This window comes from Cetorhinus maximus, chromosome 16 (genome assembly GCF_964194155.1).
Source record: "Cetorhinus maximus chromosome 16, sCetMax3.hap1.1, whole genome shotgun sequence".
In the NCBI taxonomy this organism is placed as follows: Eukaryota; Metazoa; Chordata; class Chondrichthyes; order Lamniformes; family Cetorhinidae; genus Cetorhinus; species Cetorhinus maximus.
The window spans coordinates 69,134,668-69,160,991 of record NC_135894.1 but is presented as its reverse complement, the minus strand read 5'-3'; the positions used below and the strand labels follow the sequence as shown (position 1 = coordinate 69,160,991).

General features: G+C 39.0%; 1 protein-coding gene across 6 annotated transcripts in view; it reads left to right on the top strand.

Moving 5' to 3' along the window:
* Positions 1 to 26,324, top strand: part of LOC144691669 (POU domain, class 2, transcription factor 1-like) — a 253,229-nt gene that overhangs the window by 121,587 nt on the left and 105,318 nt on the right. For all 6 annotated transcript variants that reach the window (XM_078559989.1, XM_078559987.1, XM_078559986.1 and 3 more), the window contains 4 exons: positions 10,841 to 11,017; positions 13,794 to 13,932; positions 16,667 to 16,761; positions 19,056 to 19,232. In XM_078559989.1, coding sequence (XP_078416115.1) covers positions 10,841 to 11,017; positions 13,794 to 13,932; positions 16,667 to 16,761; positions 19,056 to 19,232 — 588 coding nt within the window. The remainder of the gene's footprint in view (positions 1 to 10,840; positions 11,018 to 13,793; positions 13,933 to 16,666; positions 16,762 to 19,055; positions 19,233 to 26,324) is intronic.

Here is a 26,324-nt window from a genome sequence, read left to right as displayed (position 1 = left end):
GTTTAACGTGTGTAAATTAATAAATGTCTCATGTAGTTCGATATAAAAAACCTCTTGAGAACTAGTGGTCTTATTCCTGAATTTACAGCTGCATTTCAAACATACCACTTGAAAATATAGGTTCTGACAGTTGTTTAAAGTTTCCCTCTGGGATTTTAAATAACAGCCTTTACCAACTGCTATGTCATAACAATTGGGGGCTCTTGCAAGATAAAAATATTTCTAATTCCTTGATTGGTTTAGAATTGATGAATCTTAAGGTTACGAGTATGAGAAGCACTTTGAATTCAGGAGTTGGTGAGGTATTTTAGAAGTGGTGAGACTACAATTGCTAATTAATTGCTAAGACTTGTCTGGGAGTAGAAGATATAACTCTGATTGGGTTGGAAAAAATAACCAAAAGTAAGTTAACAGAGTTGGCAGATAAGTTAAAATTGGGGTTGCCTGAGGGTACTTGGAAATCAGATATAATTAAAAGTATAGCACAGCATCTACAGTTGGAAGTGAAACCTGACACTAGTGAATCACAGCTGGAGGTAGTGAGACTTCATCTACAAATGAAGACGCTTGAATTTGAACGAGCAAAGGAACTGAAAAAGCTTGAATTCGAAGCAAAGGACAGAGAAATGGCTTTTAAAAGGGAACAGGTAGAAAGGCAGGAGAGAGAACGAAAATAGGAAAGGGAATTAGACTTTGTGAAGATAGAGAAAGAGAAAAAGAGAGAGAATTCCAACTGAAAATGTTGGCAGTTAAAAAAATATGCCAGGAGGTGAGGAAGGACTTATCTCCAGAGTAGAACCTAGTGGGGAGATGTTTAAATTTTTACAAGCTCTTCCAAAGTTTGTGGAAAAAGATATTGAAGCATTCTTTACTTCATTTGAGAAGCTAGCTAAACAGATGAAATGGCCACAGGAAAATTGGGTGTTATTATTACAGTCTAAGTTGGTGGGTAGGGTGCATGAGGTATATGCTTTGCTATCAAGAAATGTCGGTGAATTATGATGTGGTGAAAAAAGCTATTTTGAGTGCATAGGAGTTGGTTCCTGATGCATACAGGCAAAAATTTAGGAATATGAGAAAACAGTCTGGGCAAAATTTTACATTGACTTTGAAAGGGTAAAACAAAGTAATTTTGACCGGTAGTTACGGGCATTAAAAATAGAGACAACGTATGCAGCTCTTAGGGAAGTAATTCTTTTAGAAGAATTTAAAGATTCAATCCCTTCGGCAGTGAGAACTAATGTGGAGAAACAGAGGTTTGATTCTGTAAGACGAGCAGCAGAGATAGCTGATGATGATGAGTTAGTTCATAGAGCTAAACCTTTTTTTCGTCACCCTTTCAAATTAGAAAAGGATAGAAAGTGGGAAAGTGAAAGGAAGGTAAGTAGTCAGGGAAGAGAAGGAGTAGCTGGAAGTCCCCAGGAAGTTCTTTCTCAGAATAAAAAGGAAGGTGCTGAAGGTAGAAGTGACATTCGAAAATTGAAGTGTTTTCATTGTAATAAAGTGGGCCACACGAAGTTAGTGTGTTGGAAATTGCAGGAAAAATCTATAGGAATTATTGGGGTATAGAAATGCTCTGGAGGTAAAAGTACTGTGGGTTCTGAGGTTCAGTCACAGGAGAAACCAGTGGTTTGTGTACAGGTGAAACAGGGAGAATCAGTGATAGGTGAAGAAGTGGGAATGTGTTCACAGTTTACTCATGAGAATTCTGAGGAACAGGTTGCAGAAATGTTTAAAGACTTTGTGTGTGAAGGGATAGTCTTTCCATGTGTACAGGGTGGAGTAGGTAAAGGTATTAAAATTTTAAGAGACACAGGGGCTAGTCAATCTTTAATGTTGTGGGATAGTGATATTTGTTGTTCAAAGGGAGCATTGCAGGAACAGGTGGGATTCATGGAGATGCTTAATCTATCCCATTGTGGAAGGTAAATTTAAAGAGCAAATGGAAGGCAAGTGAAGTTATAGCTGGAGTGGTGGGAAAATTGCCCATTGCAGAGGCTCAATTTATTCTGGGTAATGATATAGCTAGATCGCAAACATGAGTGACGTCTGTGGTATTTGAGCAGCCTATAGAAGTGTTTTCAACAGAGGTATTGCAGAAGGAACACCCTGGACTGTTTCCTGATTGTGTTGTAAGGAGATCAAAGGCTCATAAGGAAGAACAAGAAAAACGAGAAAGGCAGGCAATTCAAAGGCAAGAAGAAGGTGTTGAAATCTAATTAGCTGGCACTGTGTTTAATAACATTGTTCAAGAGGAAAGAATGCAGGATAATTCAGCTGAAGTGTTTAGCTCAAGGAGGCTAGTGGAGTTACAGAAAAATGATTTGCAATTGAAGAAGTTATATCAGAAAGCTTATTCAGAAACAGAAGCAAAATGTATTCCAGTATGTTGTTATCTTTGGGGAGATATTTTAATGAGAAAGTGGAGGTCAGATCTTGTCTCAGCAAATGAAAGCTGGAGGGAGGTGCATAAAATTGTTATCCCATTAGGGCATAGAAATGAGATTCTGAGGATTGCTCACAAAATTCCAATGGGGGGCATTTAGAAATTAGGAAAACACTAGAAAAGATAGAGGGTTTTTTTCTGGTTAGGATTGCATAGGAATGTAGTCAAACATTTGTCATACATGTCAAATAACAGGAAAATCACAAGCAGTGGTTAAGCTGGCACCTTTAATCACAATACCAGCATTTGGAAAACCTTTTACCACGGTCATGATTGATTGTGTTGGACCCATCCCTAAGACTAAAAGTGGAAATCAGTATTTGCTGATAATAATGGATGTGTCTACCAGGTTTCCTGAAGCGATACCTTTAAGGAATATTACAACTAAGAAGATTGTGGAGGAGTTAATTCAATTTTTTACGAGATATGGTTTACCTAAGGAAATACAATCAGATCAGGGGTCAAATTTAATGCCACAGCTGTTTAAGGAAGTAATGAACAGTTTGGGGATAAAAGAGTTTAAGTCAACAGCTTATCATCCAGAGTCATAAGGAGCTTTGGAAAGTTTGGCATCAAACTTTAAAAACCAAGATGAGATCATACTGTCAGGATTATCCACAGGATTGGGATTCAGGAATTCCATTTTTGTTATTTACTATTAGAGACGCTGCTAATGCATCAACTGGTTTTAGCCCTTTTGAATAGTTTATGGTCATTAGGTAAGGGGAAATTGATTCATGAGAAATTGGTGGGTCAGAATTCAGAAGGTATTCTCCTGGATTACATATCAAATTTCAGGGAAAGATTGAACAGAGCATGTGTGTTGGCTAGGGAACATTTAAAGACATCACAGAAAGTGATGAAAGTGAAGGCAGATAAGAAAGCTAAAACTCTTAGTTTTGTTTCTGGAGAGAAAGCTCTAGTCTTGTTACCAGTACTTGGTGATTCATTAGATGCAAGATTCAGTGGGCCTTACAGGATTGAAAATAAATTGCGTGATGTAAATTATTTAATAAATACTCCAGATAGAAGAAAGAAGCACATGGTGTGTCATGTAAATATGCTTAGAAGGTGCTTTGACAGGAAAGAGGAACAAAAAGAGGTATTAGTGATGGTGGATGATGAGAAAGAGATAGAAGTGCAAGACCCTGAAATTGATTTTCCTCTAATCAAATTGGATAATGAGGGGGTGCTTGAAATTTAAATGAAATATTGAGTTACCTTCCAAACAAGTGTCAAGGTGATTTGGGAACGCTATTGCAGTTGCACAAAGCTATTTGTGGAATTAAGTTGGGAAAGACACATTTAGCTATACATGATGTATGTATAGAAATTTTATCTTCAATAAGGCAACCTCCTTATAGATTAAATCCGGCAAAATTATCACAAGTACATACAGAAATTGATTTCATGCTTCAAAATGATGTCATTGAGTCTAGTTGCAGTAACTGGAGTTCGCCTATTGTACTGGTACCGAAACCAGATAGAACACACACATTGTGTGTGGGCTATTGAAAAGTGAATGCGGTGACAAAAGTGGATTCATATCCTATACCTCCACGGTTGGAAGAGTGCATTGAGAAAGTGGGACAATCGAAATTTGCCACAAAGATTGACTTGCTAAAAAGATATTGGCAGGTACCGTTGTTGGAGAGAGCAAAGCAGATATCAGCTTTTGTAATGCCAAGTGGACTATATCAGTTTAAAGTCATGTGATTTGGTATGAAGAATGCATCTGCGACATTTCAAAGAATGAGAAACAAAGTAATTGTGGGTCTAACCAATTGTGCTGTTTATATTGATGATCTAATCATTTTCAGTCAGATGTGGGAGGAGCATTTACAGCATCTGGAAAAATTATTTACTCAACTACAAGAAGTTAATTTGGTGATGAACTTGGCTAAAAGTGAATTCGTAAAAGCGCAAGTTGCATATCTAGGCCATACCATTGGACTGGTAAGGTGGCTCCGAGAGATGCGAAAGTCAAGGCTATCGTGGATTTCCCAGTGCTGAGAAGAAAACAAGAAGTTTTGAGATTTCTGGGCATGAGTGGGTTTTACCGGAAATTTGTACCAAATTTTAGCCAAGTGGCTCATCCACTGACTGAACTATTAAAAAAGAACAAGAAGTTTCAATGGGCACTGGAGCGTCAGAAGTCATGCAATAATTTGAAAACTACATTAACTACGACACCAGTTTTGGCAGTACTCAATTATGTCAAACAATTCAAGTTGGCCGTTGATGCAAGCGATGTAGGCATTGGGGCTATACTGTTACAAGAAGAGAACACTGGAATTGAAAAACTGATAGAGTATTTTTCACGGAAGCTGAATGTACAACAGAGAAGATATTCAACGATTGAAAAAGAGACTTTGGGTTTGGTGTTAGCGTTGCAGCAGTTTGAAAGTTATGTCGCAAACAATTCATCAGAAACAATTGTTTATATAGACCATAATCCTTTGAAGTTTTTGGACAAATTTCGAGACATTAAGTGCAATGCTTTGCAGATGGAGTCTATTATTACAACCATTTGATCTATGGATTAAACATATTGCTGGAAGAGAGAATCTGTTCTCAGATGCGTTATCAAGAGTTTGAAGCTTAAAGGAAAATTGGACATTTTTAATAAACCTTGGACACTGAACTCGAGTAATTTCTGTTGATACCAAGGACTTGTGTGTGTGTGTGTGTGTGTGTGTGTGTGTATATATATATATATATATATATATATATAATATGTTAATGCATGCATCTGGTAATGTGATAGAGTAATAAGTATAGGAAATAGTATGAGATGGGTTATTACAAAATGAAGCAGCATTTTAGAATTATGACGGTTCATTTTTCGAAATAAGGGGGAAGTCATGTGATGTCATAATGTTATTGGAATTTTTTTTTTAAATAGAGGCTTAGCCTGCGGGTGTGTCTGTATGTGGGTTGATTGGACTAAAACCCACTAGTCTGGGTACCTCGATGTACAGTAGTTTTGAGATGTAAACACAGAGGTAGAGGACATTTGCATTTTGTTGAATAGAGCATTCAAAGACTGGGAGTGAAGCCTTGCACCTAGCTTGGAGAGATCAAGCAATATGTTTATATTACTAATAAAATTGGTGCTATGAAAGGGGTTTGATTGTTAGAAGAGATGGAGTTCAAAGGGCCTGATGATACCATGAGAATTTGCATTCAAAGAGAAGTGCTGGGTATAACAGAAAGCAGTTTTGTGTGTGCAGAGCAGAGGCATGTAACATCAAAGCAACTGTAAGCCTACAACTGTCTGCAAAGGAACAAAAGTGAAAGGAACCTCATTTTGAATTTGTAAGGTGAAAATGCTTTGCCTGGTGTCTGCTTAAAGTCCGTGGGCTGTTGTTGCCTTAGTGGAGATTAGTTTGGGAATTTGTTAAAAAGTTATGATAGTAGTAATTTGTAACCATGTGTATATGTTTAACTTGTGTAAATTAATAAATGTCTCATGTAGTTGGATATAAAAACCTCTCGAGAACTAGTGGTCTTATTCCTGAATTTACAGCTGCATTTCAAACATACCACTTGAAAACATAGGTTCTGACAGTTGTTTAAAGTTTCCCTCTGGGATTTTAAATAACAGCCTTTACCAACCGTTGTACCATAACACAAGGGTCAGAAAATGCTGATGGGAGTAGCTTCTAGGTACCCTAACAGTAGCAATACTGTTGGGCAGAGCACTAATCAAGGAATAATAAGATCTTTTACCAAAGGCAATATAATAATTGTGAGGGATTTTAATCTTCATATGGACTGGACAAATCAAATTGTTGAAGGTTGATTGGAGGATGCGTTCATGGCATGCATTGGAGACAACTTCCTAGAGCCACGTGTTGTGGAACCAACCAGGGAAAAGGCTATCTTGTATGTTGTTTTGTGTAGTAAAATAGGATTAGTCATCTCATAGTAAGGGATCCTCGAGGAACGTGTGGATTGGAAAGACTCACTTGGATTTGAGAGTGATTTACATAAGTCCAAAGTTAGAGTATTGAACTTAAATAAAGCTAATTACATAGGTTTGAGGGGTGAGTTGGCTAAGGCAGATTGGGAAATTAGGTTAAGAGATATGACAGTAAATGAGCAATGACCAAGATGTAAAGAAATATTTCACATTTTCAACAAATCTGCTTTCTGTTGAAAAATATAAACTCCACAAGGAAAGAGATCCATCCCTGGCTAGCAAACGAGATTAAGGGTTGTATTGGATTAAAGAAGAAACTTACAATGTTGCTAACAAAAGTACTAAGCTTGAGGTTTGAGTGTTTTAGATATCTGCACATGATGATTAAAAAGTTAATGAAGAGGGAGAAAACAGAATGAGAATAAACTAGTCAGAAATACGAAAGTATATTGTAAGAGCTTCTACAAATATATAAAATGAAAGAGTAACTTGGGTCCCTTAGAGGTGGAGACAGGCCAAATTATAAGGGAAATAAGGAAATGGCAGAGATGGTACACAAATATTTTGTGTCTATCTTCACAGTGGAAAATACAAAAAACATGCCAGAATAGTGGGAAACCAAGATCTAATGAGAATGAGGAACTTAAAGTAATTAATATTAATACAAAGTAATGGTGAAAGTGATGAGACTGAAAGCCAACAAACCCCCTGGACCTGACGACTTATTTCCGAGGATTCTAAAGAGGTGGGTGCAGAGATAATGGGTGCGGTGGTTGTGATCTTCTAAAATTACCTCCTAGAGCAGTCCCAGCAGGTTGGAAGGCAGTAAATGTAATTCTATTATTCAAGAAAGGGGAGAGAAAGCAAACTGGGAACCATAGGCCAGTTAGCCTGATATCAGTCATTGGGAAAATACAGGAATCAATTATTGCTCAAATGGTAACAGGGCACTGTAATATGATTAGGCGGAGTCAATATGGTTTGATGAAATGGAAATCGTATTTGGCAAATCCATACGCACTTTTTGAAAATGGAACTAGCAGGGTAGATAGATGAAAGGGAAGCAGTGGATGTGGTATATTTAGATTTTCAAAAGACATTTAATAAGGTGCCACATGGAAGGTTGTTGTACAAGATAAGGGTTCATGGGTTGGGGTAATATATTAACATGCTTACTGCTTAAAGGACAGAAACAGAGTAGGAATAAACAACTCTTTTTCAGTTTGCCATCTGGTACTTGTGGGGTTCTGCAAGGACCAGTGCTGGGGCCTTAGCTAGTTACAATCTATTTTAATGACCTAGATGAACGGACTAAGTATAATGTACCCATGTTTCCTGACACTACAAAACTATATGGAAAAAGTAAGCAGTCTGCAAAGGAATATATATATATATATATATATAGGAATATAGACTGGTCCATTCTCCATGGCAACGCCTCTACCAATCGGAGTCCACTTGCCAATCAGCACTCTTCTCATGAAGTATAAATTGTTGTTCCCTTTACATTTGGTATTCTTGTGAATAGCCTGATGAGCACAAGACAAAAAGCTTCAACACGTGTGTTTTTTCAGCAATACTCAAGAATGAAGGTGCTAATAGAATATAATACGGGAAATGCAAGGCTATTCACTTTGGCAGGAGGAATCGATAAACAGAATATTTTTTTAAATGGTGAAAAGCTATTGAATGTTGATGCTCCAAGGGATTTGGTGTCCTCATACAAGAAATAGAAAATGTTAAGCAAGTACAGCAAGCAGTTAGGAAGCGGTTTGTTGGCCATTTTTGCAAGGTGCTTTGTGTATAGAAGTAAGGGTGTCTTGCTACAATTATACATAGCTTTGTTGAGACCGCACCTAGAGTACTATGTGCAGTTTTGCTTTCCATACCTAAGGAAGGATAAACTTGCTTTAGAGAGAGTGCAGTGGAGGCTAGCTAGATTGATTACTGCGATGAGAGGTTGGTCCTATACTGAGACATTGAACGATAGGCCAGTTAGCCTGACATCTATTGTCAGAAATGCTGGAAACTATAATTAAGGAAGTCTTAACAGTCCATTGGAAAATTATAAACAGAGTCAACATGGTTTGAAGGAAGGGAAAAACTGAGACAAATTTATGAGCGTTTTTGAGGATGTTACTAGTGGGGTAGGTAAAGAGGAGCCAATAGATACTGAGTTTACTTAGATTTCCAAAAGACGTTGATAGGTGCCACAACAAAGGTTAATACAAAAGATAAGGGCATGTGAAGTTGGGGATAATATATTAGCATGGATGAAGGATTGGTAATTGGGCAGGAAGCAGAGAGTCATGATAAACTAGGCATTTTCAAGTTGATAGGCTGTAACTAGCAGAGTGCAGCAGGATTGCTGCTGAGATCTCAGCTATTTATGCTCTATTATTGACTTCTGAGAAGATTGAGAGTAATGCACCCAAATTTGCTGATGATACATTCCCATCTAGTTTTGTAAGCTGTGAGGAGGACACAAAGATCCTGCAAAGACAGGTTAGGTGAGTAGCCAACAAGGTAGCAGGTGGAGTATAATGTGGGGAAATGTGAGGTTATTCACTTTGGTCATAAGAATAGAAAAGCAGAATATTTTTAAAGGTGTGAAACTTGTAAATGTTGATGTTCAGAGGAACTTGCATGCTAACTTTGAGTTCCTTGTACAAGTACATCCAAGTACAGCAATCAATTAGAAAGGCTCAGGAGCTTTTCATCTCTCAGTGAATCAAGGGAAATGGGGAGCAATGGGAAAGTGGACATTGAATGGCAGAGCAGCTCAATGGGCCATATGGTCTACTCCTGCTCCTTATCTTCTGATCCCATATGCCTCTTTAACCAGTTTCTCAACCTGCCTGCCACCTTAAATTAGTGCAAATATTCTCCAGGTCTCTCAGTTCCTGCATCCTCCTTAGAAATATGACCTTTATTTTATGTTGCTTTGTCGTTGTTCTTCCTACCTAAATGTACCACTTCATACTTCTCTGTATGAAATTTCATCTGCCATGTATCTGCCTATTCCACCAGCCTACCTATGTCCTGTTGTATTGTGTAAAGTGTTAACAGGATTCAAGCCAGTTTGTGAAACCAAAACGAAGATACAGAGCATTTCTCTTTTGAAAGAGTTTATTGATTTATTCAGTCTCACGGCTGTCCTCCCACACACCTCAGTGTGCCAGCTATCCCCTATTTATGTGTTCAAAGGTAATTAATACCCATCGCATGTTTCTCTTAACCGTAACAATGTAATTGACATTAACAAACGTTACCAATGTAATTGAAAAGATAACGACTTAAAGGATAGTGTTAGAATTCTTCCATAAAGCTAAATTGTCAAACTGAACAGAAGTTGTTTTAGCCTGAATAATATTTTTGACTTGTTGCTATTCAGTATCAGCAGTTTTTCTCTTTTTTGAAATGTTAATGCTTGTTTTTGAAGAAAATCTGTATAATTTAGGATTTGTCATCGAAAATAAGAAATAGGCTTGTATTTTTCAGTCAGGGATGAAGCAACGGTGTTTGCTGCTGACCTCTAAGAAAGCCTTGCTGAGCAATCTAATGATCTCTGGGATGAGAACTTTAACTCTCTCGATGTGCAATTGATTGTAGCAAGTTTAATGGGGTTCCTCAGCGCAATGTCACCAAGCTGTCTAGGCAACCAGTTACATTAAAGAATTCTCACTGCCCACCAACCAGGAAATGAGAAGCACTAAAATCAAATTAATTTTTTTAACAATTTACTAGACCAAAATAAGGGTCAGGATATGCACATGGGGTGAATGTAGAAGTAGAATATTATGACATAATTAAATTAAACTTTTTAAAATACATATTTTTTAAAAATTCTCAATCATAATGAGACATTTAACAACACTCGAAGTATATTTCTTTTCGGGCCAGATCTGTCGTCCTGCAGTCATTATCCCTCAGATCACCCATTTTAAAAACCCAGTCACACCTGATAGAACAAGGTGCAACTGTTTGTTTATGAGGTTTCTAACAGTGATGTAAGAAAAAGAGAAATTTTGCCACATCAACCGATATAACTGATTGCTGGCTCTAGTGGGGTATCCAAACCGCATCCTATTGCGAAGCAGTGAGTGACAGACTGCAACTTCGGGATTAATCTGCACATGTGCTAAATCCCGAAGCTCTGGTCAGTTTCAGAGAGGTAATGATGGCTAACACTGAGAGTTTGCTGTCAAATCCCCTCAAGGAAATCCGGGTCATTGTTTTAAGTTTCATGGGTGAATAGGAAAATGGCACTTAGTCCTTTTATTTTATAACCATTGCAGTCAAAATTTCTACAATATTGCGCAGTATAGCATGTTAAACAGTAATCAGAGGATTTGTATTACACTTCTATGAATTAAATGAAGAATAAGAAAATAACAACTAGGAAAAAATGCACTGCCTTTAACTGACTTAAATTGTGAATGTTGTCTGTTTTGCTTTTGTTTCTGCAGCTCACGTTGACAACAGCGCAGCAACAGTTGTTACTCCAGCAAGCACAGGCCCAGCTGCTGGCTGCTGCAGTTCAACACTCAGCAAATCAGCAGCACAATACCACAGGAACTACCATCTCTGCCACAGCAGCAACGCCTATGGCACAAATACCCATCACACAACCAATCCAAATACAAGTAAGCATGGATATGCTTGAGGCCTGATTTTTAAAGTAGGACCGGGAACCCAACACCTGGATGAATTCTGGGTCCCGACCCAGCACATTGCTCTTGCAATGCCATTTTTAAATTCAAGTAGTCCAATTGGGCAGGAGGTGAGCAATTTCCAATATGAAGGAACAGTTTCCAAATTGAAAGAACTTTGGAAAATTATAGCTAGGGCACCTACAATGTTCTCACCTGCCTCCTTCAAAACTCTGGGTGGAAATCATCTGGGAATTTGGCACTCTTTAGTGCCATTATTTTCTTCAACTGTTATTTTGCATACGTTAGATGAGTTTCTGTTCCTGATTGAACATTTCTTTGGGATGTCTGGTGCACTGACCTCTCTTCCTCTACTGTAAATACTGACACAATGTAATTATTCAACATGTTCTTATTTTCATCATTATCAATTTTCAGGGGGTCCACATTGCCCCAAACCACCACCTTTCTCTTAATATAATTGTACATTTTGTTGTGTATCTACCCTATCAAACCCCTTTCATTTAATAGGTTTAGTAAATATCTAGGACAGATCACTCCTAAAAGGCAAAGTGGGGGGCAGCAGAAAGAGGGGTAGACCTAGGTGTAGTTCAATGACGGATGTCACAGAGCCGTTGCAGATGAACTACAGTGGACGTATGAGGATGGCACAAAACAGCTGAGTGTGACATACCAGGACAGCAGATCTCCTGGTAGGAATAGCTACAAGAGGGCAGGACAGTAAAGAACGTACCTGTTTGTTGTTGTCACGCAGACAGTATGATGAACCACCATATATTGCTGATCTCTTTATATGGTGGGTAAAGAGCACTGTGGGCCAGAAATCTCAGACTAAAATTTATGATTGAAGTTTATTCAGAATAACGGACTTAAGAAAAAAGGAAACAGAACAGATTGGCTGGTTGACAGATGCTAAATTAAGTGAAATACTATGACTCAAAACAATAAATATCCCAAACTAAAACAGTTCCCTGTAATACTACTTTATGTTTAGACCAAGTGTCCATAATTGGGTTTTAAGTTTAATGTGAAACTTCTGTATTTTGTTAACCTCTCTATAGCACGGTGAGAAGGGGATGAAACAACTTTTGTTACCATGGATTATAATTTTTTATATTCGTTCATGGGATGTGGATGTCGCTGGCTAGGCCAGCATTTATTGCCCATCCCTAATGGCCCGTGAGAAGATAGTGGCATGCTGCCTACTTCAAAGGCACATGGCTATTGTTTAGAATGAATTAAAGATGTTCCACTAAAAAAAAACCTTGCGATAAATGTGAGATGAATCAAATTAGATGTCATCTATATAAGCAGTTACCAAGAATGAGGATTAGCAACTTGCATATTGCCGGGGTCATGACTTGGTATTTTGGCAAGGATTTGGAATTGCTGTACTTTCTGGCTAGAATGTAGATATCTTGTTTCAGAAGCAGCCTGCTCTCAGTCCAGGGCTACAAGTCATCATTTAGAAAACTAAACAGATACTGGAATGTAAAAAAAAAAATTAACATTCTATAATCTGGAGATACTTATTTGGTCCCTTTGTCCATGTTGACTGTCCAGAACAATATTTCTTGTTTTGTAATCATAAACCAAAAAAATTTCTCTTTCTTTTTTTGAAGAACCTGTTTTAGTTAATTTAATGCTCTTGACATCAAGGAGCCAGAGGAAAATTGAAATAAATGGAAATCAGAGGGAAATCTTTCCACTGGCTGAAGTCATGCCTAGCACAAAGGAAGATGGCTGTGGCTGTTGATTGCCAATCCTCTCAGCTTTAGGACATCGCTGCAGGCCCAACCATCTTCAGGTCCTTCATCAATTAACTTCCCTCCATCATAAAGTCAGAAGTAGGGACGTTTGCAGCGTTCAGTTCCATCCAGAACTCCCCAGACAATAAAGCAGTCTGCGCCTTCATGCAGCAGGATCTGGACAACATCCAGGGTGTGCTGATAAGTGGCAAGTAACTTTTATGCCACAAAAGTGGTAGGTATTGACCATCTCAAAATGACTGAGTCTAACCATTGACCAGAAATTTAACTGGATCAATCACACAAATATTGTGGCTGCAAAAGCAGATAAGAGGTAGGGTTTTCTGTAGCGAGTGACTCACCTATCTCCTGACTTTCCAAAGCCTTTCAGCCATCTACAAGGCACAAATCAGGAATGTAATGTAATGCCTGGCTGAGAGCTGCTCCAACAACACTCGAGGCACCCAACATTATCGACGAAAAAGCAGCCTGCTTGATTGGGAAGCCATCCACCTCCTTAAAGCAGTCACTTCCTCCACCACTGGCATACTGTGGACCATCTACAAAATACACTGCTGCAATGCACCAAGGCTGTTTTAACAGCACTCCCAAACCCATGATTCTACTGCCTAGAAGGACAAGGTTAGCAGGCAAATGGGAAGACAGATTTACCTTCACGTCCCACAACATCCTGACTTGGAAATATGTCACCGTTTCCTTATTGTCGCTAGGTCAAAATCCTGGAATTCCCTTCCTAGCAGCACAGTGGGAGTACCTATGCCACATGGGTTACAGCAGTTCAGAAAAGCAGCTTGTCACCATCTTCTCAAGGCCAGTTAAGGATGGGCAATTAATGCTGACCTTGCGAGTATAACTCAAATACCGTGAACAATTTATTTTTCAAGATTCTGCAAGTCATTTAGCTAGATAATTAACTTTTTAAACTATTTAATGTGTTAAGTTTCTGCATGCATTGTACTGATTATCCTATCATTTGGCAGGATCTGCAACAGTTACAACAGTTGCAGCAACAGAACTTGAATCTGCAACAGTTTGTTCTGGTGCAGCCCGGTCACCCAATCACCACCAACCTGCAGCCGACGCAGTTCATCATCTCACAAACGCCACAGGGGCAACAAGGTCTGTTTTTAACCCGGACTTGAAACAATAATCTTGGGCGACAGCACTGTTTTGAATATTGACTCTAGTAGGAATGGAACACAATATGTGAAGAGAGCTGCAGCTCTTGGAAGAGAGAGAGAGGAATCCCATGGCCAAATCTTAGAACATATGGAATTAGCTAGAAAATGTCATTTAAGTTTTTAGCTAGCACCCTTGTTCAGTTAATTCTTTATATGAAAATGTAAAATGTCATCACAAGCAAAAATTCATTCTTGAAGTCAATCATTTTTAGGTTTTCTCCTCCCACCTTTGCAACACAGATGATTTCAAATTTAATGTATCTTGATGTTGATGAAGGCTGGCAACCTTTAGTGTTCCCTTGTCCACCAAGGTACTTATGACTTAACCTATTGTGAATATTCTATGTTCAGACTAATTGTGGTAAATGCAACAAAATATCTGATGAAATTATTCAGAAGATTGAACAACTGAAATAAAATGGTTTTCCAAATGACTCTTCCACATTTTGAGATCTTTTTGACCACTTTTCCATGGAAAGATTTTGGCAAAAATGAAGTGTCTTTAAGTGTTTTTTAAAAGAAAAATGTATTTGCATAAAATGGGGCAAGAAAGATCATAGGTAGTTCAGATACCAATTTGTTAGCTTTAATGTTTTCCCACAGGTTGTAAATAACAAGCAATTTAATCGCCTGTTAGCAATTAAAACCCCTCGTGTCCATTTTGTTGGAAAGCCTATGAACCCCTGTTGGCAATGAACAAGGGGAGATAAACACAGACAGGCCTGTTGGTCAGGTTTTAGTAGGAAAGCTCTAGCCAAGAATATAGGAGGTTAAACATTCTAGAGGACAGGCAGCAGTTGCTTAAATCATGTAAACAACCCACTGATGTATAGGCATGTGATATGTTCTTTGTTTTCTATTATTATGCAAAGATAAGTTTACTGATTGAATTAAGGGAGTTTAATCATAACTGCTGCTCCGTATGTTCAACTTACTTTAAAGTAAACCAGCTTGTTGTTTGTATCATGCCTTGCTTTACCAGTTGCTTGCCGGATCATGGAAAAGTTTGAGAGATACTGAGAGCACATGGGAATGACAGGAGAATCTATTATCTTGGGGGAGATGGTGGCATAGTGATAATGTCATTGGATTAGTAATGCAGGAGCCCAGACTAATGCTCTGGGGACATGAGTTTAAGCTCAATTAATAAACCTGGAATTATAAAGCCAGCCTCTGTGATAGGGACCCTGAAACTATCATCAATTGTTGTAAAAACCCATCTGGTTCACTAATGTCCTTTAGGGCAGCAAGTTCCTTCCTTTAGAAGAGGTGTCAGCTGTGGCTCAGTTCATAGCACCCTCGCCTTTGAATCAGAGGGTTGTGGGTTCATGTCCCACTCCCGGAAACCAAGAACTGTGATTGTACTTGAAAGGGTTGCAACCTGTGACTGTTGATAACTCGAAAGAGTTTCCTTCCTTTAGAGAAGGAACCCATCCTTACCCAGTCTGGCCTACATATAGCTCCAGATCCACAGTAATGTGGTTGACTCTTAATTACCCTCTGAAATGGCCACGCAAGCCACTCAATTCAAGGGCAGTTAGAGATGGGCATCAAATGCTGGTCTTGCCAGCAATGTCCACATACAATGAAAGAATAAAGGAAAAATATCATAAGACAAGTTGACATCTCAGTTATTCTATTGCACAAGTAGATTTAGGGCAGAGTAAGTCAACTACAATCAATGCAAGTTGTCTGACCATCTTACTGAAGTAACTAATGCCTTGAATCCAAGAAAGTATCCACAGTAGGCCCTCTGTCAATCATTCCTGTTAAGGTTACTTTAACCACAAACTAGCGATGCAGATTAGCTGTTCTTAAATCAAGCTTCTTGGTCAGTTCCTAAGCTGACACTCAAATATCACATTGAAATGGTCAGTTCTTGGCAAGTTCACAACTAATGTTTTTGTTGAGTTGTCATATAGTCTTATTTTTGTTTCAATTTCACTGACATTGGCACCACTGCAGTCGTGGTTTTGCAGAAGTGTCTTCAAAAATTTAATGTTGAAGTATTTGGCTTTTGATGACACTGGTGCTGCAATAACTATCCACTCATTATCCACAATCTAGCTTTATGTTAAGTTCAGATTGATGGTTGGCAAAGGATATTTTCATTCCATGAGAACCCTGTGTGGAAGAGTTTGGTTAGTCCAACCAGTGGATTTTCAGACAAATGGATGCTAAATTGGCATTCTTCCTCGTCAAGGCCATTATAGATGCAATGGTGCCATGAACGGTGTTGATCTATAATTGAAGAAGAGAAAGTATAACTTAATTGATTCTAGTTGACTAAACCTAATATTAGAATTCATGACAAAGAGGCAAAAATAGAAATATATATTGCAAACATTAAAAATGGACAGAAAGTAAACTATCAAATATATAAAGTTTAATAAGTGACATAATGTAGAGCTATATCCTAAACATTAACTTATCTCTTTCCTTCAGATGTCCACCAACCTGCTGTGAGTTTCCAGCATTTGCTATTTTATTTTAGATTTTCTGTATTCATGATTTTTTACTCCTCTTACATGTGACGCGAGATAACCATTTGTTCTTAGGGAATCTTTTATTTTCTCAAAATGTTGGTTTTGATTGAAGACTTAGTAAATTTTTAAAAAACACGTTGAAGTAGGAGCCTTTTTAATTAATATATTTTGTATTTACCGTGATAGGTCTCGTACAAGCCCAGAACCTTCTACAACAACTACCTCAGCAAAGCCAAGCCAACCTCCTGCAGTCTCAGCCAAACATCACCTTCAGCACGCAGGTCAGCTTAAGTGGGAAGAAAACTAAGCACTCAGATTTTCTAATGTATTTCAGCATCAAAAAACTTTCCTTTTTTTAATTCATTCATGGGATGTGGGCGTCACTGGCTAGGCCAGCATTTATTGCCCATCCCCAATTGTCTTCCACTTTTCTAGAGTTAGTGTAATACTTGAAAGTGCAGCAATTTTGTAATGCTCAAAACTGCTAGATAATTATATTAAGATCCTTTCTGTAATGCAACATTTACATACATTTTAAATCATCCGGAATCTCAAACAAAGCATTTGTTGGATGACATTGCAGAAGCAGATTACAATTTCACCTTTGTTTCTAAAACTTGCATTTTTAAATTTATACCTAATGTTGTTTTTTCCTCCACTGAAAGGCTAGTTGTAGTTACAAGAGAGTGAAAAGCACATTTATTAAAGCTGAAACAGGAGAACTAGCATTGGGCAAGGTTGGGAATGAGAATCCCATTTAAGTATAACTGTTGAGGAATCTTCAGCTACAGTTTATCCATCTTCGTTAAGATGAATTGGTCTTGGTGTGGATTTTTTGGTCTCTGTCATTGATTTTGTATAATCTTGTTTAAAAAAAAAAGTTATTGTAAATGGCTTTAAGGGTATTTTGAGTTCTTGGATTTAATGGGCCCTTATAATGAGAGTGGATGGTTGTGAGGGGGCAGATTTGTTGTGTTTTATTAGAGCTGTAGGACAGCAAAACCTGTCAAGAGGGGGCAAAGGGGATTTAGATGTAAGTTGAACTTTAGGCTTAGGGTTGAAAGTTCACTTGTTGCAAAGGATGTATGAAGAGATTTTGAGGCTGAGGTGATTCAGAGACTTGAAACAGGCAAATGAGGACATGGAAGGATAAATGGGAAAGGTTGTGGATGATTAGGTGAAAGGACTGCGATGAAGTTGATAGCCACACTACACCCATGGTAGTTCAGATTGGGAATGTAATGACCGTTGGGGCAGCTTTGGTGAAAAGGAATGAGATACCATTAGTAAGGCTCCTATCATTCTCAGGATCTTCTTGGATGGACTCCAGGATGAGGCGATAGATGGGGAGAGATGTGTTAACAAGGGAATAGGTGCTTTCTGAATTGAAATGAGAGCTGCAGAAGAGGGAACAAGAGTGAAAACGGTACTGGGAAAGTGGTTGGAGAAGTTCATCTCTAGAAAACAGATCGGTAGGAGAGGGACCTGCACTGGGAGAGGATAATGAGGAAGTTACTAATGTTGCCTCAGGAGAGCCTGCTGCGGTAGGAACACAACAACAATTTGGATTTATATATTTTTTAGACTGAGGAAGATGTATAGTGTAGAGCATTGGCAAACTGAGTCCATTCTGAAATAAAAACAGAAAATGCTGGTAAAACTCAGCAGGTCTGGCAGCACCTGTGGAGAGAGAAACAGAGTTAACATTTCGAGTCCATTTGACTTCTTCAGAGCTGTGAAGAAGAGTCATATGGACTCGAAACGTTAACTCTGTTTTTCTCTGCACAGATGCTGCCAGACCTGCTGAATTTTACCAGCATTTTCTGTTTTCATTTCAGATTTCCAGCTTCTCAATATTTTGCTTTTATCTGAGTCCATTCTGACTTGGAGCAGCAGCAGCAGGAAAGAGTATCAGCAAGGGAGTAGCAAAGAGCATGGTGTAGTAAGATGCGGACGAGGGCATTTAGGGTTTTAGTCAAAGTGCTCGTAAAGGTACACACAAAATAGTGATCTTGATTTATAGCTGCTATTATTCTTCGAGGCAGGCATTGAAGGTTCTTGGTACAAATGGCTGATATGCTAGAACCAGAGTATGTGAGGCAGACCTTTTCTCGGAGTGAAGACATTTTCATTTAACCTCAGCGATTGTACAGAACCTTGTTGGGTACATGGAAAGAAATAAATGTGTGTATATCTAACAATAGCAGGAAGAGTAGTTCATTTCATCAGTATAATATTCATGAAGTATTAATGCTGGTTTCAAATGAACTTTTCTTTCCACGCATGCACCCGACCTGCATCGTACAACTATATAGATGGGGAAAGGTGGGGTTATTTTGCACCCCATTTCCCTTGGAAGTAATTTGAAGTGGATGACTGATTCAGGAATGAAATTTAAGTTGTAGTGATTCTTATCCATGTAATCTATAGTTATTTAAGATTAATATCTTGCTTATGGCAGTAGGAGCTCCATAGGTGGAATTGTATTGCAGATCTCTTCATAACCGTGGCTGACTTATGTATCATAATTTTTTTGAAGCTCACTTATTAAAGTTTAAGATGTGATTCCTTTTAGCCAGCAACACCGACACGCACAACGATAGCAACAACTCCTATCCAGTCGGTTCAGCAGAGCCAGTCGACACCAAAGCGCGTAGATACTCCAAACATAGAGGAGCCTAGTGATCTTGAGGAACTTGAACAGTTTGCCAAGACGTTTAAACAGAGACGTATCAAACTTGGGTTCACTCAGGTGGGAAAACCTATTCATTTTTTATAAGTTAACTATTTTAATGGCTTGCGAAATGAAGGATTGATTGGCTGAATTTTAAAATATATTATTATTAATAAATTAAATTGATAAATAATTGTTTGGTAGTACAGAACTTGAGTATTGCTCAAGCTTTTCATCTTGTAGACCAAATGTAAAGGGAACAACAGTTTATACTTCATGAGAAGAGTGTGCTGATTGGTTGGCAAGTGGACTCTGAAATGGGCCTGATAAGTACCCAGTCTACCTCAGATTACCCTGGAAGGGTAAGACATCTCAGAAGTTTGAGCAACAGGTGAAGCTAGCTGTTTCACGCTGCTACTGTGCAGTAGCTATGAACATACAAAATAGCAACAGAAGTAGGCCATTCAGCACCTTGAGCCTGCACTGTTATTCAATAAGATCATGGCTGATCTATTTGTGCTTCGAATTCCACATTCCCATCTACCTCTGATAACCTTTGGTTCCCTTTCTTAACAAGAGTCTATCTACCCTTGCCTTAAAAATATTCAATGATCCTGCCTCCACCGTCTTTGGAGGCAGAGTGTTCCAAAGTCACACAACCTTCCAAGAGAAAAAAAATTCTCCTCACCTCTGCCCTAAAAGGGCAACCCCTAATTTTAAAACCATGTCCCCTAATTCTAGGCTCACCCACAAGGAAACATCTTTTCCATGTCCATCTTGTCAAGGCCGTTCAGGATCTTGTATACTTCAATCAAGTCACTCCTCACTCTTCTAAACTCCAGTGGAAACAAGCCCAGTCTATCTAACCTTTCCTCATAAGACAACCCACTCATTCTAGGTATCAATCTAGTAAACCTCCTTTGAACCACCTCCAAAGCATTTACATTCTTCCTTAAATAAGGAGACCACAACTCAACACAATATTCGAGATATGGTCTCACTAAAGCCCTGCGTAACTCAAGCATAATGTCCTTATTTTTATGTTCAGCTCCTCGTGTAATAAAGGATAACATTCCATTAGCCTTCTTAATTACTTGTTGCACCTGTGTACTAACTTTTTGTGGCTCATGTATTAGAACACCTAGATCCCTCTGCACCTCAAAATTTTGCAGCTTTTCTCCATTTAAGTAATACTCTGCTTTTTTATTCTTCCTGCCAAAATGAATAACTTCACATTTTCCTACATTATACTCCATCTGCCAGATTTTTGCCCACTCACTCAATCTATCTATATCCGTCTGCAACCTCTTTATGTCTTCTTCACAACATACTTTCCTACCTATCTTTGTGTCATCTTCAAATTTAGCTACCATGCCTTCACTCCCCTCATCTAAGCCATTGATATAAATTGTAAAAAGTTGAGGCCCCAGCAAAGACGCCTGCAGGACTCCACTCGTCACATCTTGCCAATCAGAAAAAGACCCATTTATGCATACTCTGTTTTCTGCCAGCCAGCCAATCTGTTATCCATGTTAATATGTTACCGCCTACACCATGAGCTTTTATTTTCCGCAGTAACCTTTGATGTGGCACCTTATCAAGTACCTTCTGGAAATCCAAGTACAGCTCCCCTTTATCCACAGCACATATTACTCCCTCAAAGAACTCCAATAAATTGGTGAAACATGATTTCCCTTTCATAAAACCATCTGATTCTTCCCAAATACCTTGAATTTCTCTAAGTGCCCAGCTATAACCTCCTTAATGATTGATTCTAACACCTTCCCTATGACAGACGTCAAGCTAACTGGCCTGTGGTTTCCTGTTTTCTGCCTCCCTCCCTTCTTGAATAGAGGGGTTATATTTGTCACTTTCCAGTCTGATGGAACCTTTTCAGAATCTAACGAATTTTGGAAAATTAACACCAATGCATCTATACCTCATTAGCCACTTCTTTTAAGATGCTAGGATGAGGTCTATCTGCAGCTCCATCAGTTTGCTTAGTACTGCTTCCCTAGTGATTGTAATTTCATCAAGTTCCCCTCTCCCTTCCACCTCCTGAGTTACAGCTATTTCTGGAATGCTTTTTGCATCCTCTATAGTGAAGACAGAAGTAAAATATTTGTTCATTTCATCTGCCATTTCCTTATTATCTACTATTAACTCCCCGTTCTGACTCTCTGGAGGACCAACACTCACTTTACTTACTCTTTTCCTTTTTAGATACTTGTAGAAGCTCTTGCTATCCATTTTTACACTTCTAGCTAGCTTCCTTTCATACCCTAATTTCTCTCTCCTGATTAACCTTTTAGTTGTTCTCTGCCGTTCTTTATATTCTGGCCACCTGATTAACCTTTTAGTTGTTCTCTGCTGTTCTTTATATTCTGACCAATCATCTGACCTGCCGCTCACCTTTGTGCAGTTATATGCAGTTCTATATCCTGGTTTCCTGAACCAAGGTCATCTCTTAAGTATTGTACCAATGCCATTCTTGACCAATAATGCTACCCGTCCACCTTTACCTAGCTTACTATTCTTGAATATCATATGCCCCTCAATATTCAGGATCCAATCCGTGCTTTCCTGCAGTCATGTCTCTGTAATGGCTATCAGATCATTTATTTACTTCAGTGTGTGCTATCAATTCATGTACTTTATGAATGCTATGTGCATTCAGATACAGAGCCTTTAGTTTTATCCCTTTGTTATCTTTGTAACATCTAGTCTTGACTATTGGTATATTCTTAGGTTTTATCTCTCTGCCCCTTCCTGCTATTCTATGATCCTCTTTTCCCATATTACTATTATGGTGTCCTACCTTGAATTTGCCACATCTGCCCAAGCTTGATCTCTCGCCCCCACCCGTCCCCTCCTTGTTTAGTTTAAAACTTTCTCTGCTTCCCTAGTTATGTGATTCGCAAGGAGACATATCCCAGCACAGTTCAGGCGTAGACTGTCCCAATGATACAGCCCCCACTTTCCCCAGTACTGGTGCGAGTGCCCCATGAACTTGAACTCACTTCTCTCATGCCAGTCTTTGAGCCACGCATTTATCCCTCCAATCTTATTTGCCCTGTGCCAATTTGCACGTGGTTCAGGTAATAATCCAGTTTCCTTTGAGATTCTGCTTCCTAATTTGGTACCTAGCTTCTCATACTGACAATGCAGAACCTCCTTCCTTATCCTGCCTATGTCATTGGTACCTACATGGACCACTGGATCCTCCTCCTCCCACTGTAAGCTCTTCTCCAGCCCTGAGCAGATGTTCCGAACCCTGGCATCGGGCAGGCAACATAGCCTTCTGGGCTCTCGCTCTTTGCTGCAGAGAACAGTGTCAATCCCCCCCCTCAACTATACTGTCCCCTACTAGCATTACATTTCTGCTCGCTCCCCCTGCTTGAACAACTTCCTGTACTATGGTGCCATGGCCAGCCTGTTCATCAACCTTGCAGACCTCGCTTTTGTCCACACAGGTTGTGAATACCTGCAAAATCTGAGGCTCCTCCACCACTGTCTGCTCGGTTTCATTACCTGCCTCACTCGTCACATCCTCCTGTCTCTCACTGCTGACCAAAACAGACGACCCTATTCTAAGAAGAGTGACTGTCTCCTGGAACAAAGTGTCCAGGTGTTTCTTCCCCTACCTTATATTGCGCAGTGTCTGCAGTTCAGCTTCCAGATCATAATCCTGATACGGAATTCCTCTAGCAGCTTACAGTTTCTGCAGACGTGTGCTACAACGTAACACCTGTCCTGCCATTGTTACTTATGTTATTTAGTTAACTTAATTAATTACCCACTTAATTAGCTTAGAATAATGCCTATGTATACCATACCTCTTTACCCCCCATACATTGAATTCCCATGTGAACTTAGTTCGCTACTCACTCAGTCTCCATCTCACTCCAGTGTTGTCGCCTGTCTCCTCGCGTGCCTCTTACTGAGTAGCAACGAGTGGTTTTCACCACTAACAGGATGCTGCCGCCAAGCCAAAATGACGTTATGCCTATTGCACAAATTAGTAATGTGCTATATGAATTTCAGTGCCAGTGTGATGCTAGTTATGTAGACCATACGTCCCAACGACTGGTGGATCGTATCAAACAGCATGTCCCTTCTGCTGTTCGCAACAGGCAAAGCACTGACTGTACTCAACCAGCCTGTGTTTGCAAAACTCAAAACACAGCATCCAGTGTTAGATGCGATTCTGCGATTGGACAACATTTGCTAAACAATCCTGAGTGCTATGGGGGGAAGGTGGTGGTGTCGTGGTATTGTCACTGGACTGATAATCTGGAGACTCAGGGTAATGCCCTGGGGATGTGGGTTCAAATCTCACCATGGCAGATGGTGGAATTTTAATTCAATAAAAAAAAATCTGGAACTATAAGTCTGATGATGACCATGAAACCATTGCCGATTGTCATAAAAACCTGTTTCACTAATGTCCTTTAGGGAAGGAAATCTGCTGTCCTTATCTGGTCTGACCTACATGTGACTCCAGGCCCACAGCAATGTTGTTGATTCTTAAAATGCCCCCTGAACTGAGCAGTTAGGGATGGGCAATAAATGCTGGCCTAGTCAGCGATGCCCACATCCCATGAATGAATTAACAAAAATTATGCTGACAACCAATTTAAGATTATCAGTCAGGCTTGCAGTGTGGCGCACTGACACATACTAGAAGCTACATATATTAATACACAGGGCTCCATTCTTTGCAGGCAAAAAGCACTTGAACGCACATTACGCCTGTTTCAACTAAACAAAATTGATGACAGCCATTCTCTGCTTCATTCACTGGGACAATGCCTTGACCAATCAGTCAACCTGTCTGGTTTGAATTTGAGCAAAGCTTGCCAGTTAACTGTCAGTCATCAGTTAACTGGTGCATTCATCATGGCAATGCCTCTTCCAATCAGAGCCTATTTGCCAACCCATCAGCACTTTCTTCTCATGAAATATAAATTGTTGCTCCCTTTACATTTGGTATTCTTGTGAATTGTCCTGATGAGTGTAAGACAAAAAACTTCGACAACATCTTTTTTCAGCAATACTCAAATTGATAAATGTTTTCCAAATGTTGTCCAAAATATTATTGTTAAATTAAATTAATAAATGTTGCAAAATATAGCTAATGCAATGAAAACTTGCATAAAGTAAAAAATGTTCCAGTAAGAACCATATTTGAGACAGTGGTTGTTTTTTTTTTGACATTTCATGTGCAAAACATTTTAAGTTTTTACTTAGTGTGCAATAAACTAAAGTTGCAGTGCCATACATGCTGTCTGTAATAACAGAAAAATTAAGTGAAAACCCTCCGAAAAAAACTATGAATGGGAGCTTTAGCCTATATTTTTTTGACCTCACAGAAACAATGTGGACATACAGGAGTACATGTGTGAAATGCGCTGCACAATCAAATCAATTTAAATATTTAAGCACATTATTGGGACTGTTCAGGTATAATATTTATGACGGCTAGAAAATGGTACACTCAACGCACCAAGCTTCTGAGATCTGTGGGCTCAGATTTTGTGCTAAATGACAGCAAAACTGTCAGCACTTGCCATAATTACAATTGTGACACTGACAACAACTCCTGGTATCAGCATATGTGCTTTTAAACGTGGAAATCCAGAAGTTGTTGTCAGTAATGCCCAGCTTCTCCATAGGATGCACTGGTGAAGTCCCTACAGATGAAAACCTTCTGAAATCAATTGAATGGTTCCTAAATTTGCTAACGAAACAAAGATAGTTTGGAAAGTAAATTGCAAAGAGGACATAAGGAGGCCTCTTATAGATAGGTTAAGTGAGCGAACAAAGACCTGGCAAATTGAATATAATGTGGGCAAATGTGAAATTGTCCATTTTGGCAGGAAGAATAAAAAGGAAGCTTATCGATATGGTGACAGATTGTAGAGCTCTTCAGAGGGATCTGGGTGCCCTAGTGCATGAATCACAAAAAGCTAGTATGCAGGTACACCAAGTGATCAGGAAAGCTAATAGAATGTTATCATTTATTGTGAGGGAAATTGATTACAAAAGTAGTGAGGTTACAGTTGTACAGGGCACTGGTGAGACCATATTTGGAGAATTATGTACAGTAAAGGTGTCCTTATTTAAGGAAAGGTGTAAATGTGTTAGAAGCAGTTCAGAGAAGGTTTACTAGACTAATACCATGAATTGGCGGGTTGTCTTATGAGGAAAGGTTGGACAGGTTAGGCTTGTATCCACTGGAGTTTAGAAGAGTAAATGGTGACTTTGTTAAAACCTTTAAGACCCTGAGGGGTCTTGACAGGGTGGATGTGGAGAGGATTTTCCTCTTGTGGGAGAATCTAGAACTAGGGGCCACAGTTTAAAAATAAGGGATCGCTCATTTAAGACAGAAATGAGGAAAAAATTTTTCTCTGGAGGTGGTGAGTCTTTGGAACACTATTCCTCAAAGGGCGGTGGAAGCAGAATCTTTGAATATTTTTAAGGCAGAGCTCGATCGATTCTTGATTAACAAGGGGGTGAAAGGTTAAAGGGGTAAGCAAGAATGTGGGGTTGAGGTTACAATCAGATCAATCTTATTGAATGGCGGAGCAGACTCGAGGTTGAGTGACCTACTCCTACTCCTAATTGGTATGTTCGTATGGCAGCAAAAGATACATTTTTTAGGTTTTGTACTTTTAAAGGATGGATATGGTAAACTTGTTTAAAGCGGACTTTATTATCTGATTGCAGAGATATTAGATATAAGAGTTTCAAAGTTCATGACCCAAATTCCCCCATCCTCGAGCAAGAGAAGGAAGTGTATTGGTGGCTGATATAGCAAGGGAGAGCAAAAGAGGAATAACTTCATCTGATGCATGTTGATTTCTAGACATTTGTTCCTGTTTTTGAAATTTGGTTTCTTTTAAATTGTTTCTGAACTTGGTCATGCTGACAGGAGGGTGTGAGATGACTATGAACTACTTCATAGTTATATTTCCCTATCCAGTTCATTGTTCAGCTGTTGATGGAAGATGAATCAACAATGTCACTGTTTTGCTCAACTAGGGAAATCTTCACTTGTGTGTTGCTGCCAACAATGTGGCCTTTTAAGAACTAAGTGAACAACATGTATCTCGTTAGATTTTGGTATTGCTTATCCATGGGATTCAATTCAGAACTATGTTGTTTATT